Source organism: Oncorhynchus keta, chromosome 22, assembly GCF_023373465.1.
Source record: "Oncorhynchus keta strain PuntledgeMale-10-30-2019 chromosome 22, Oket_V2, whole genome shotgun sequence".
Taxonomy (NCBI): Eukaryota; Metazoa; Chordata; class Actinopteri; order Salmoniformes; family Salmonidae; genus Oncorhynchus; species Oncorhynchus keta.
The window spans coordinates 7,954,482-7,967,225 of NC_068442.1; the positions used below are offsets into that span (position 1 = coordinate 7,954,482).

Sequence of the window (12,744 nt, forward strand, 5' to 3'; positions counted from 1 at the left end):
CTAATCACTTGGACCGACGACAAATATGGCCACAGGCATTCCCCCAAGGTCATAAGGCAAGTGGACGAGGTTATGTCTTTTATGAGTTTGAAACGCAGCCTTGGTTTTAACCTAGCAGCCCTTCACTGACATAGAAGTAGGCTATTTAAAGAGTGCATGGTGGGTGGAGGAATTGACCGACAAATCTATGGATATAGCAGCCTAATTTTGTCTGTCAAACAGGTAGGCCTACCTCTTATTTCTTCAATAGGAAGAAAAAGGTTCCAACACAAAGCCCTCTTGTTGTTAGTAGTCTAATTAAAATGAAGATGATTTAAATGAATTATGCCTACTCGAATTTGCCTACTTTCAGCACCATGAGCTGTCCATTTCCAACTGATTGTGCTGCGGCCGCTGCTTCAAGTTTCAGCACCACAATGTAAGTTACTTGAATCTGACTTATTGTGAGGTCAATATCAAATCAAATCAAATCTGATTTGTCACATCTGAAGAATACAGCAGGTGTACCTTACCGTAAAATGCTTACTTACAAGTATTAACCAACGATGCAGAATTTTTTAAAAAAGTAAGTACGAAGATATTTGCTAAAACATTTTTTTTATAATAAACTATAGTAAAAAAATATATACAAAAATAACCAATACTAAACAAGTAACATAATAAAATAACAATAATAAGGCTATATACAGGGGGTAACGGTACCAAGTCAATGTGCAGGTGTACAGGTTAGTCGAGGTAATTGAGGTAATATGTACATGTAGGTAGGGGTAAACTCACTATGCATAGATAATAATTAGCTAGTAGTAGAGGTGTGAAAAAGGGGGTCAATGCAAACAGTCCTGGTAGCCATAACTGTTTAGCAGTCTAATGGATTGGAGGTAGAAGCTGTTCAGGAGCCTTTTGGACCTAGACTTGGCGCTCCGGTATCACTTACCGTGCGGTAGCATAGAGGAAGAGTCTATGATTTGGGTGGCTGGAGTCTTTGACCATTTTTAGGGCCTTCCTCTGACACTGCCTAGTAGAGGTCCTGGATGGCAGGAAGCTTAGCCCCAGTGATGTACTGGGCCGTACGCACTACCATCAGCAGCGTCTTGCGGTAATAACTCTGATAAAAACATAATGGGAAATAAACGTACTGTTTTTAATTAAATCTATTATAGTAGTAGCAAGCTATCAAAGTTGACCATAGGCTATAGGCTAGTCCACACGCAATATTGTGCATTATTTGGACTAGGCCTAATTTTCAAAAAAAGAAACAGAAGAAGCCTTTGACTCTCTTCCTGAATTGCCACTATAGACCTACACAGCACAGCACACGAAACAGTTTTTGATAAGCAAGAGCAGAGCAGGCCGGGGCTCAGGGTTGCCATATGCATTGCAGTGTGTAATGCAGCCTAGTTGTATTTACACCATCCCAGCAGCTGTCTTAGAAATATGACTTTGCTCTGTGCTTCTCCGAGCATGCACTTCGCAGCCTATAGTCTACAGTCTATGGATCATTTGATTGAGACCACACTAAATAGCCTTTAGGCGCACTTGAAGGCTATTTATGCGTGCCCAGCTGAGAATCAGAGATGAGGGGCGGCATCGGGCACACATCGATATGTAGCCTAATAAGCCATGAATTCTAAAAGACGGAGAAATATTGAAATGTCATCGATTACCAATGACATGACCCTCCTCTGGACTAGATGAAAAAAAATACTAAACCCTCCCCTTGACTGAAATTAAAAAAGCATGACCATCCCCCATTTTCCTCCAGGTACCCATTCTGTAAATGTTAATCCATCCCTTATCCATTTTGTATGATATGTTACAAATTAGAATTTGTATAATATGTTACGAATTTGCAAAAAATATTATATGTTACCAATTCCAATTTATTGTGGCTAACATTGGCTAGGTGGATAATGCTAACGTTAGCTAGGTGATTAGTGTTAACTAAGCTAGTGGTTAAGGTTAGGCTTAAGGTTAGGGGAAGGGTTAGCTAACATGCTAAATAGTTTCATAGTAGCTAAGAGTAGTAAGCAGTTGCAAATTTGTTAATTAGCTAAAATACTAAAGTTGTACATGATGAGATTCGAACATGCAACCTTTGGGTTGCTAGATGCTCGCATTAACACCCGGCCAACCACCCTACTTTAGTTTTTCCCTTAAGTAGCCTTCTGTGTTATGTAACCACACCAAACGTATTTACTTTCACTATGTTACGTCTATTCTATGAGACCAGGCTTTACTCCCAGTCTCAGCATTTCTGACAGGGTCACAAACCAAAGGGAAAGCCGGTACAGTCTAGAAATAATGTAATAGATGAGTTGAATTGAATTCCCAAGGGCGACTTGACTGAGCTCGACAGTTATAAGTAAATAATTTACGTATGTCCAGTTATGTAATTAAGGTCTGTGCCACTTGGCTGCCTTCTGCTGTGCTACTACCCTGAATGTGTTGGTTGGGATACTCTTGATCTGCATCTGAAATTGCACCCTATTCCATAATGCCACTACTTTTCAACAGGGTGCCATTTCTGATACACCCTTGGACATGGTACAGCCATATTGGAACCCAGATCATTGTATTACTTCAACAATGCGTGTGGTTGATGTTGAAGCCTCTTGGGTTTGATGGTATCACTTCCTACCGTGTGACTGCTTGATCTGTTCGCTCACATCAACAGTACGATTGTTCCATTTCTGAAGTCCTCTGTGGACGATGTTGTTTAATTGCGATAATCAACAGAGAAGGTTTATTTTTGTCACGTATATTTGTAGAGAGAAAGCTATGTCGTTTCGGGGTTTTCTCTTAGCTCAAAACGGGCTGTGGCGAGCAACCCCCAGCTCGCTCAGGGGGAAGTGTACAGAGCAGATGATATCACATCCCTCCCTTTCCACACACCAATATATCTAAACAGTCCAGCTAAAGTTCTTCTGCTTTATTGTTTCCCAAACCTTTTCAACATAACTGATTAACACATGATACAGTTTCTGTAAAGATTTACCTGCAAATAGGAAGATTTTAAAATAGTCATATTGTTTTTAGCAATATTTCCATTTTGCTTGTTTTGTGTGTGTGTGTGTGTATTCTAGTAATACCTTCTCCCTCTCCACAGGGAACATAATTGGTTCTGGAATCTTCATCTCTCCTAAGGGGGTTCTAGAGCACTCGGGTTCAGTGGGTCTAGCACTGATTGTGTGGGTACTAGGGGGCTGCACAGCTGCCCTGGGTTCCCTCTGCTATGCTGAGCTGGGGGTCACCATCCCCAAGTCAGGGGGGGACTACTCCTACGTCACAGAAATTTTCGGAGGCCTTGTTGGGTAGGTACCTCTCATCCATTGTGTATAGTTTTGTAAGCTTATTATGAAACAGCACGAGGTTGGATTTGCTTGGTATTGGGGGTCAGAAGAGTTGATTGAATGTTCAATTGACTGTTCAGTTTATGCGATAAACAAATTGTTCATTAAAAAACACAAAGTTGGACCAAAGCAGTGACATATTTGACTGTTTTTCTCCCTTCCCAGGTTTCTCCTCCTGTGGAGTGCGGTGCTCATCATGTACCCCACAACCCTGGCTGTCATCGCCCTCACCTTCTCTAACTATGTCCTTCAGCCTGTATTCCCCGACTGTGTCCCTCCCTACATGGCCACACGCCTGCTGTCAACAGTCTGTCTCTGTTAGTACCATGTTCCTGTGCCTGAACTCACTTATGTAAAGGGAATGTGTTAAATTAACATTAAGGTAACCCCAAAAAGATATACTGTGCACCCCACCTGAGAATTTGTCTTTTTCAGACATATATTTCCGGTGTATGAGGGGTTCCAAAATCCGCTTGTCACATTAATCTCGCTGGATTGATTGCTTTCATTTTACTCCTGCGACTAGATCATAGTCTTTCTTGTACCTGTCATTTTTCCCCGTTAAAGTTACCACCTGTCAAGTGATCTGTCAAACACACCCTGGTAATGGCTGAAATAAGCTCAATGGAATACATTATTTTTCCTTTGATTGGGATCTCTCAAAAAGAAGCATTCTTGCATTTTTACAACCCGCTATTAAGTGTCCTGGGAAGAAATTCATTAAGGGAATCGTTGACAAACATTGGCACATTCTAAGATCCGATGACTGTGTCAGTCATGTGTTTTCGAACCTTCCTTTGTTCGTATTCTCGCGGGGCAGAAACCTCAGAGATCAATTGGTAAACTCTGATTTACCACCCCAAAATACCCCCGCACAACGTCTATTTGCGCCTCTACTTGATGGAAATTACAAGTGTAATGGCTGTGCTCAATGCAATGGCACTTACAAATGTAAATCCTTCATACACCCCCAAACAGGGAAACAGGTCCCAATCAAAGGTGTTATCACATGCTCTACTAAGGCAGTTTATCTTTTACCTTGTCCTTGTGGTAAATATTATGTGGGTAAAATGAAGCACAAATTAGAAGTACAAATCTAAAAACCTGATGTACCCCGTTGCAGCCCACTTTTTGGAAGGGAACCACTCGATTTCGTCCCTACGTTATATCGGCTTCGAACACGTTACCCTCCCTAAGAGAGGGGGTGACCTCAACAATTTATTGTGAAAACGAGAGGCTGACTGGATCTTTAATTTAAAGACCCTTGCTCCCTTCGGTCTCAAGGTAGACTTTGATCTGAAGCTATTCATGTGATTTTACTATACAATGTAAATGTTTGCAGGCTTATGTAGCCAAATTGTATCTATGATCGTATGCTATCCATTTCTGTTTTTTATATGTTCTATTTATATCTGTAAATTAACCAATGATATCAAGCCACACCCGGCCATGATTACAGGCACCTGTGTGTGTCCTTTGACACTATATAAACTAGTGACGCGCAGTGTTTGTTAATATACCCTGACGAAGACAGTTTGTCTGTCGAAGCGTTGGTTATTAGGTAATTAAATGACTGCACCTGAGCTCCGAGAGCACGTGCCTCTCCTTCCCTTTTTCAAATGTTCTACTCCAGCACCTCGCCTAAACAGGTGTGCGTTTCTTTCGACCTCAAGTTTACCTGGTACAACAGAGTGAAATATCTCTTGCATAACCATTGCCTGGAAGCCTTTTAAAACTTTCAGAGTTGGAGACAGGAATATAAAAACAATGCATAGGTGTGTCAAATATCAATTTATAAGGGAGGGACAGGAGGAAGGAGTGGGCAGTGAAGTTAGGGAAACAAAGACCGATGAAGTGTAGAGTTTCTGAAGGATGTCGGGAATCATCCCAATGGACAAACGATTCCTGTGGTCAAATTAGGCCATGGGATGTCAGGGTGACCTAACTTTCTAGTTCCTAATTCCTTTTCAGTTCTTTTTCCAGAATATTTGATTTTCATCTGGTTGTAGACTTATTTATTGGTTCGCTTAAAAGATATCAAAAAACATAATTTTACAACCAACTTGACCGTCATGCCATAAAGTCGTCAAAATGACATCACTGCAGCCAGTTTTAGCAGACATCGGCATAGCAGTTGCTTTGGCAGTGTCGGAGGTGGAACTGCGTTAGAGCTGTCAAATCCTAGCATTATACCTAAAATGGAGTCGCGTTAACAGAAATCCCATGCAGCCATGTGTACAAGCTGGAACACTGGAATGTGAGATGAAATCCCTCATTATTTAGTTCAATAATTATTTCTATATAGCCTACACTTTCTCGTTCTGAACTTCTAACGCAAGCAAGTGTCTGCTTTTGCTGGGTAGCACTTGATCTGCTTGAACCTAGGCCTCCAATGAACCCTCTTAAGTAGAGAAAAAAAAACACACAAAAACCCCATTGTACCATGAGTGAGCAAAATGTACTATGAGTGAGCCGCAGAAAAGCCAACAAGCCAAGAGCATTATGACCGATGAGGTGAAACAACAGGGTTTTTTTTCGCGCGTAATCCCTGCTTTTAGAGGACATTATTCACACTTGTTTTTGGGGAACTGGATGCCAATGACCTGGAGAAAATGTGAGCTTTCTGCCCACCCCTTCAGGGACCTGCCCTCCTTTCCTTTCTGGGTTTTGTTCTGTTGCGTTGGAAGCGGTTTGTTTTGGTGGCCTTGACAGCTCCCATGAGAGAGAGAGGCCACCATGAGAGAGAGAGGCCACCATGAGAGAGAGAGGCGAGCCAATGACAGTGATGGATGAGGTGAAACAATGTACCCACCCCTAGGATTGTACATAACTTGGGTTTAGGGTTTAAATAGTATTTTGTTTTCTCAATGAAACGCTTACAAGTATTGTGTGTGCATGTGTGTTTGCAGTGTTCCTGACCTGGGTGAACTGCTCTAGTGTGCGTCTGGCCACCAGGATCCAGGATGTGTTCACGGTGGGGAAGCTGGCGGCCCTGGGTCTCATCATAGTGGTCGGCCTGGTGCAGATCTGCAAGGGTGAGACACACACTCACCTTCTCTATAGAATGATTTTCATTAGCGCACACTGTAGCAAGACGTTTTGCGACTGAAAGCGAAAATGAGGGTTTCTTATTTAGCAAGTTCAGATAATACCTCCCAGTTTCGGACTGCTTTCTTCCATTATATGCCTACTGAACATGATCCAGGTGCCAAAGGTTAATAGCACCTTCAACAAACCAATAGGAACTTGCACGTCTGTAATATTTACCAGTTTTTATTGATCAAAGAGGCTATCATGCTATTTCCCTAAAACATCACCACGACATTAATGGTGAATTTGTATCCCTTCAGGCAACTACGAGGGACTGACGCCTCATGTGGCTTTTGAGTTCAGCAGGACTCCCTCAGTTGGGCAGGTCGCTCTGGCTTTCCTCCAGGCCTCTTTCGCCTTCAGTGGATGGAACTTCCTGAACTATGTCACAGAGGAAGTGGTTGAACCGCGACGGTGAGCTTCTGGTTCACCAAACATTATTTTACTTTGCATTCTATTCTATTCGCAATTATCTATCCAATGCTGTGTACTGTATAACCAGTCCGGCATGAAAGCAAGCATTGTGGGGCGATGCACAGTTGTATGTTGTGATCTTGCGGTGGTATATCAATTAAAATATTGATAAGAAATGTAAGTGATATAATGCAAAATAAATATATATAAAGAGTTATATTTTTTATATACACAAGATAAAGTACACTACATGACCAAAAGTATGTGGGCACCTGCGCGTCGAACCACTCATTACAAAATCATGGCCATTATTATGGAGTTTAGTACCCTCTTTGCTGCTATAACATCCTCCACTCTTCTGGGAAGGCTTTCCACTAGATGTTGGAACATTGTTGTGGGGACTTGCTTCCATTCAGCCCAGTCAATTGCAGACCATTCAGGTTCTTCCACACCGATCAAACCATTTCTGTATGAACCTCGCTTTGTGCACAGAGGAATTTTTATGCTGAAACAGGAAAGGGCCTTCTCCAAACTGTTGTCACAAACTTACATTTACATTACATTTAAGTCATTTAGCAGACGCTCTTATCCAGAGCGACTTACAAATTGGTTCATTCACCTTATGACATCCAGTGGAACAGCCACTTTACAATAGTGCATCTAAATCTTTTAAGGGGGGGGGGGTGAGAAGGATTACTTTATCCTATCCTAGGTATTCCTTAAAGAGGTGGGGTTTCAGGTGTCTCCGGAAGGTGGTGATTGACTCCGCTGTCCTGGCGTCGTGAGGGAGTGTGTTCCACCATTGGGGAGCCAGAGCAGCGAACAGTTTTGACTGGGCTGAGCGGGAACTGTACTTCCTCAGTGGTAGGGAGGCGAGCAGGCCAGAGGTGGATGAACGCAGTGCCCTTGTTTGGGTGTAGGGCCTGATCAGAGCCTGGAGGTACTGAGGTGCCGTTCCCCTCACAGCTCCGTAGGCAAGCACCATGGTCTTGTAGCGGATGCGAGCTTCAACTGGAAGCCAGTGGAGAGAGCGGAGGAGCGGGGTGACGTGAGAGAACTTGGGAAGGTTGAACACCAGACGGGCTGCGGCGTTCTGGATGAGTTGTAGGGGTTTAATGGCACAGGCAGGGAGCCCAGCCAACAGCGAGTTGCAGTAATCCAGACGGGAGATGACAAGTGCCTGGATTAGGACCTGCGCCGCTTCCTGTGTGAGGCAGGGTCGTACTCTGCGGATGTTGTAGAGCATGAACCTACAGGAACGGGCCACCGCCTTGATGTTAGTTGAGAACGACAGGGTGTTGTCCAGGATCACGCCAAGGTTCTTAGCGCTCTGGGAGGAGGACACAATGGAGTTGTCAACCGTGATGGCGAGATCATGGAACGGGCAGTCCTTCCCGGGAGGAAGAGCAGCTCCGTCTTGCCGAGGTTCAGCTTGAGGTGGTGATCCGTCATCCACACTGATATGTCTGCCAGACATGCAGAGATGCGATTCGCCACCTGGTCATCAGAAGGGGAAAGGAGAGATTAATTGTGTGTCGTCTGCATAGCAATGATAGGAGAGACCATGTGAGGTTATGACAGAGCCAAGTGACTTGGTGTATAGCGAGAATAGGAGAGGACCTAGAACAGAGCCCTGGGGACACCAGTGGTGAGAGCGCGTGGTGAGGAGACAGATTCTCGCCACGCCACCTGGTAGGAGCGACCTGTCAGGTAGGATGCAATCCAAGCGTGGGCCGCGCCGGAGATGCCCAACTCGGAGAGGGTGGAGAGGAGGATCTGATGGTTCACAGTATCGAAGGCAGCCGATAGGTCTAGAAGGATGAGAGCAGAGGAGAGAGATTTAGCTTTAGCAGTGCGGAGCGCCTCCGTGATACAGAGAAGAGCAGTCTCAGTTGAATGACTAGTCTTGAAACCTGACTGATTTGGATCAAGAAGGTCATTCTGAGAGAGATAGCGGGAGAGCTGGCCAAGGACGGCACGTTCAAGAGTTTTGGAGAGAAAAGAAAGAAGGGATACTGGTCTGTAGTTGTTGACATCGGAGGGATCGAGTGTAGGTTTTTTCAGAAGGGGTGCAACTCTCGCTCTCTTGAAGACGGAAGGGACGTAGCCAGCGGTCAGGGATGAGTTGATGAGCGAGGTGAGGTAAGGGAGAAGGTCTCCGGAAATGGTCTGGAGAAGAGAGGAGGGGATAGGGTCGAGCGGGCAGGTTGTTGGGCGGCCGGCCGTCACAAGACGCGCGATTTCATCTGGAGAGAGAGGGAGAAAGAGGTCAGAGCACAGGGTAGGGCAGTGTGAGCAGAACCAGCGGTGTCGTTTGACTTAGCAAACGAGGATCGGATGTCGTCGACCTTCTTTTCAAAATGGTTGACGAAGTCATCTGCAGAGAGGGAGGAGGGGGGGAGGGGGAGGAGGATTCAGGAGGGAGGAGAAGGTGGCAAAGAGCTTCCTAGGGTTAGAGGCAGATGCTTGGAATTTAGAGTGGTAGAAAGTGGCTTTAGCAGCAGAGGAGAGGAGGAGGAAAATGTAGAGAGGAGGGAGTGAAAGGATGCCAGGTCCGCAGGGAGGCGAGTTTTCCTCCATTTCCGCTCGGCTGCCCGGAGCCCTGTTCTGTGAGCTCGCAATGAGTCGTCGAGCCACGGAGCGGGAGGGGAGGACCGAGCCGGCCTGGAAGATAGGGGACGTAGAGAGTCAAAGGATGCAGAAAGGGAGGAGAGGAGGGTTGAGGAGGCAGAATCAGGAGATAGGTTGGAGAAGGTTTGAGCAGAGGGAAGAGATGATAGGATGGAAGAGGAGAGAGTAGCGGGGGAGAGAGAGCGAAGGTTGGGACGGCGCGATACCATCCGAGTAGGGGCAGTGTGGGAAGTGTTGGATAAGAGCGAGAGGGAAAAGGATACACGGTAGTGGTCGGAGACTTGGAGGGGAGTTGCAATGAGAACTTGGAAGCACAGAATCTAGAATGTTATTGTATGCTGCAGTGTTTAGATTTTCCTTCACTGGAAGGGGCCTAATCAAACAATGAAAAACAGCCCCAGACCATTATTCCTCCTCCACCAAACTTTACAGTTGTCATGCTTCGCGGTAGGTAGCGTTCTCCTGGCATCCGTCAAACCCAGATTCAGCCGTCGGACTGCCAGATGGTGGAGCATGATTCATCACTCCAGAGAACGTGTTCCCACTGCTCCAGAGTCCAATGGCAGCGAGCTTTACACCACTCCAGCCGACGCTTGGCATTGCGCATGGTGATCTTAGGCTGCTAGGCCATGGAAACCCATTTCATGAAGCTAGGGCAGGGCAGAAACGGGTGTGGCTGAAATAGCCAAATCCAATCATTTTAAGGGGTGTCCACATACTTTTGTGTATATATAATGTATATTGCATGTCAGTTGCCTTCTTACTTCCCCAACAATGCATGATTTATGAGACTGTGTTGATTGCATGGTTTGTATTCTATGTGGATTACCTCATCAGTACTTTGTGTACATTGTGGATGACCTCAGTCATTTTTGTACCATGTGGAATACCTCATCAGTAGTTTGTGTACCTTGTGGATGAACTCATCAGTAGTTTGTGTACCTTGTGGATGACCTCATCAGTAGTTTGTGGATGAACTCATCAGTAGGCTTTGTACCATGTGGATTACCTCATCAGTAGTTTGTGTACCTTGTGGATGACATCATCAGTAGTTTGTGGATGAACTCATCAGTAGGCTTTGTACCATCTCATCAGGAACCTACCTCGTGCCATTTACATCTCAATCCCATTGGTGACCTTTGTGTACACGCTCACCAACATCGCCTACTTCTCCGCCATGTCACCCGAGGAGCTGCTCTCATCCAACGCTGTGGCCGTTGTGAGTAATGCTGTTCGCTTTGCTTTGCAACACATTTACATTTACATTTAAGTCATTTCGACACATATTGTCTGGAGTACTGTACTTTAACAGTGTCATTATTTGATGTATTGACCTTTTAATGAATGTTCAACACAATGCATGTTCACATACAGATGCCATTAATTTATTAAAAATACTTTCTCTGCATCGAGCTATCCAAGGCTTGTTTTTTGTCCTAAATGTATAAACCTTCTGCTGCTGCAGACGTTTGGAGAGAAGCTCCTGGGGATGTTCTCTGTCATTATGCCCATCTCGGTAGCCTTGTCCACGTTCGGAGGCATCAATGGCTACCTCTTCACCTCCTCAAGGTATTTGTATTTATTTTGGATCCCCATTAGCTGCTGCCAAGGCAGCTAATTACAATACATTTATAACAGGTTTCACAACACACTGTGTGTCCTCAGGCTCCTACTCCACTACCACAACACAAAATCCATGTGTGTGTGTATGCATGTGTCTGTGCCTATGTTTGTGTTGCTTCACAGTCCCTGCTGTTCAATAAGGTGTATTTTTATCTTTAAAAAAATAATAATCTGATTCTACTGCTTGCATTTTTTTTTTATGTTCCACCTTTATTTAACCAGGTAGGCTAGTTGAGAACAAGTTCTCATTTGCAACTGCGACCTGGCCAAGATAAAGCATAGCACTTCGACACATACAACAACACATGGGATAAACAAAACAGTCAATAATACAGTAGAACAAAAGAAAACAAAAGGTCTATATACAGTGAGTGTAAATGAGGTAAGATAAGGGAGTTAAGGCAATAAATAGGCCATGGTGGCGAAGTAATTACAATATAGCAATTACACACTGGAATGGTAGATGTGCAGAAGATGAATGTGCAGGTAGAGATACTGGGGTGCAAAGGAGCAAGATAAATATATACAGTGTGGGGATGAGGTAGGTAGATAGATGGGCTGTTTACAGATGGGCTATGTACAGGTGCAGTGATCTGTGAGCTGCTCCGACAGCTGGCGCATAAAGCCAGTGAGGGAGATATGAGTCTCCAGCTTCAGAGATTTTTGCAGTTCGTTCCAGTCATTGGCAGCAGAGAACTGGAAGGAAAGACGACCAAAGGAGGAATTATCTTTGGGGGTGCTGCTATGGTGACCAGTGAGCTGAGATAAGACGGGGCTTTATCAAGCAGAGACTTGTAGATAACCTGTAGCCAGTGGGTTTGGCGACGAGTATGAAGCGAGGGCCAACCAACGAGAGCGTACAGGTCGCAATGATGGGTAGTGTATGGGGCTTTGGTGACAAAACGGATGGCACTGTGATAGACTGCATCCAGTTTGTTGAGTAGAGTGTTGGAGGCTATTTTATAGATGACATCACCGAAGTCGAGGATCGGTAGGATGGTCAGTTTTACAAGGGTATGTTTGGCAGCATGAGTGAAGGATTCTTTGTTGCGATATAGGAAGCCAATTCTAGATTTAATTTTGGATTGGAGATGCTGAATGTGAGTCTGGAATGAGAACATTGATGTATACAGAGAAAAGAGTCGGCCTGAGGACTGAACCCTGTGGCAACGCCATAGAGACTGCCAGAGGTCCGGACAACAGGTCCTCCGATTTGACACACTGAACTCTATCAGAGAAGTAGTTGGTAAACCAGGCGAGGCAATAATTTGAAAAACCAAGGCTGTCGAGTCTGTCAATAAGAATGTGGTGATTGAGCCTTGGCCAGGTCGATGAATATGGGTGCACAGTAATGTCTCTTATCGATGGCGGTTATGATGTCGTTTAGGACCTTGAGCGGGGCTGAGGTGCACCCATGACCAGCTCTGAAACGAGATTGCATAGCGGAGAAGGTACGGTGAGATTCGAAATGGTCGGTAATCTGTTTGTTAACTTGGCTTTCGAAGACCTTAGAAAGACAGGGTAGGATAGATATAGGTCTGTTTGGGTCTAGTGTCTCCCTCTTTGAAGAGGGGGATGATCGCGGCAGCTTTCCAATCTTTGGGAATCTCAGACAATACGAAAGAGGTTGAACAGG

The 12,744-nt window shown here is 44.8% G+C and overlaps 1 protein-coding gene across 1 annotated transcript in view; it reads left to right on the forward strand.

The window, feature by feature from the left end:
* LOC118400731 (asc-type amino acid transporter 1-like) overlaps positions 1-12,744 on the forward strand; it is a 28,517-nt gene that overhangs the window by 5,968 nt on the left and 9,805 nt on the right. The window contains exons 2-7 of the mRNA XM_035797739.2: positions 3,107-3,311; positions 3,516-3,667; positions 6,260-6,385; positions 6,701-6,854; positions 10,581-10,704; positions 10,951-11,054. Coding sequence (XP_035653632.1) covers positions 3,107-3,311; positions 3,516-3,667; positions 6,260-6,385; positions 6,701-6,854; positions 10,581-10,704; positions 10,951-11,054 — 865 coding nt within the window. The remainder of the gene's footprint in view (positions 1-3,106; positions 3,312-3,515; positions 3,668-6,259; positions 6,386-6,700; positions 6,855-10,580; positions 10,705-10,950; positions 11,055-12,744) is intronic.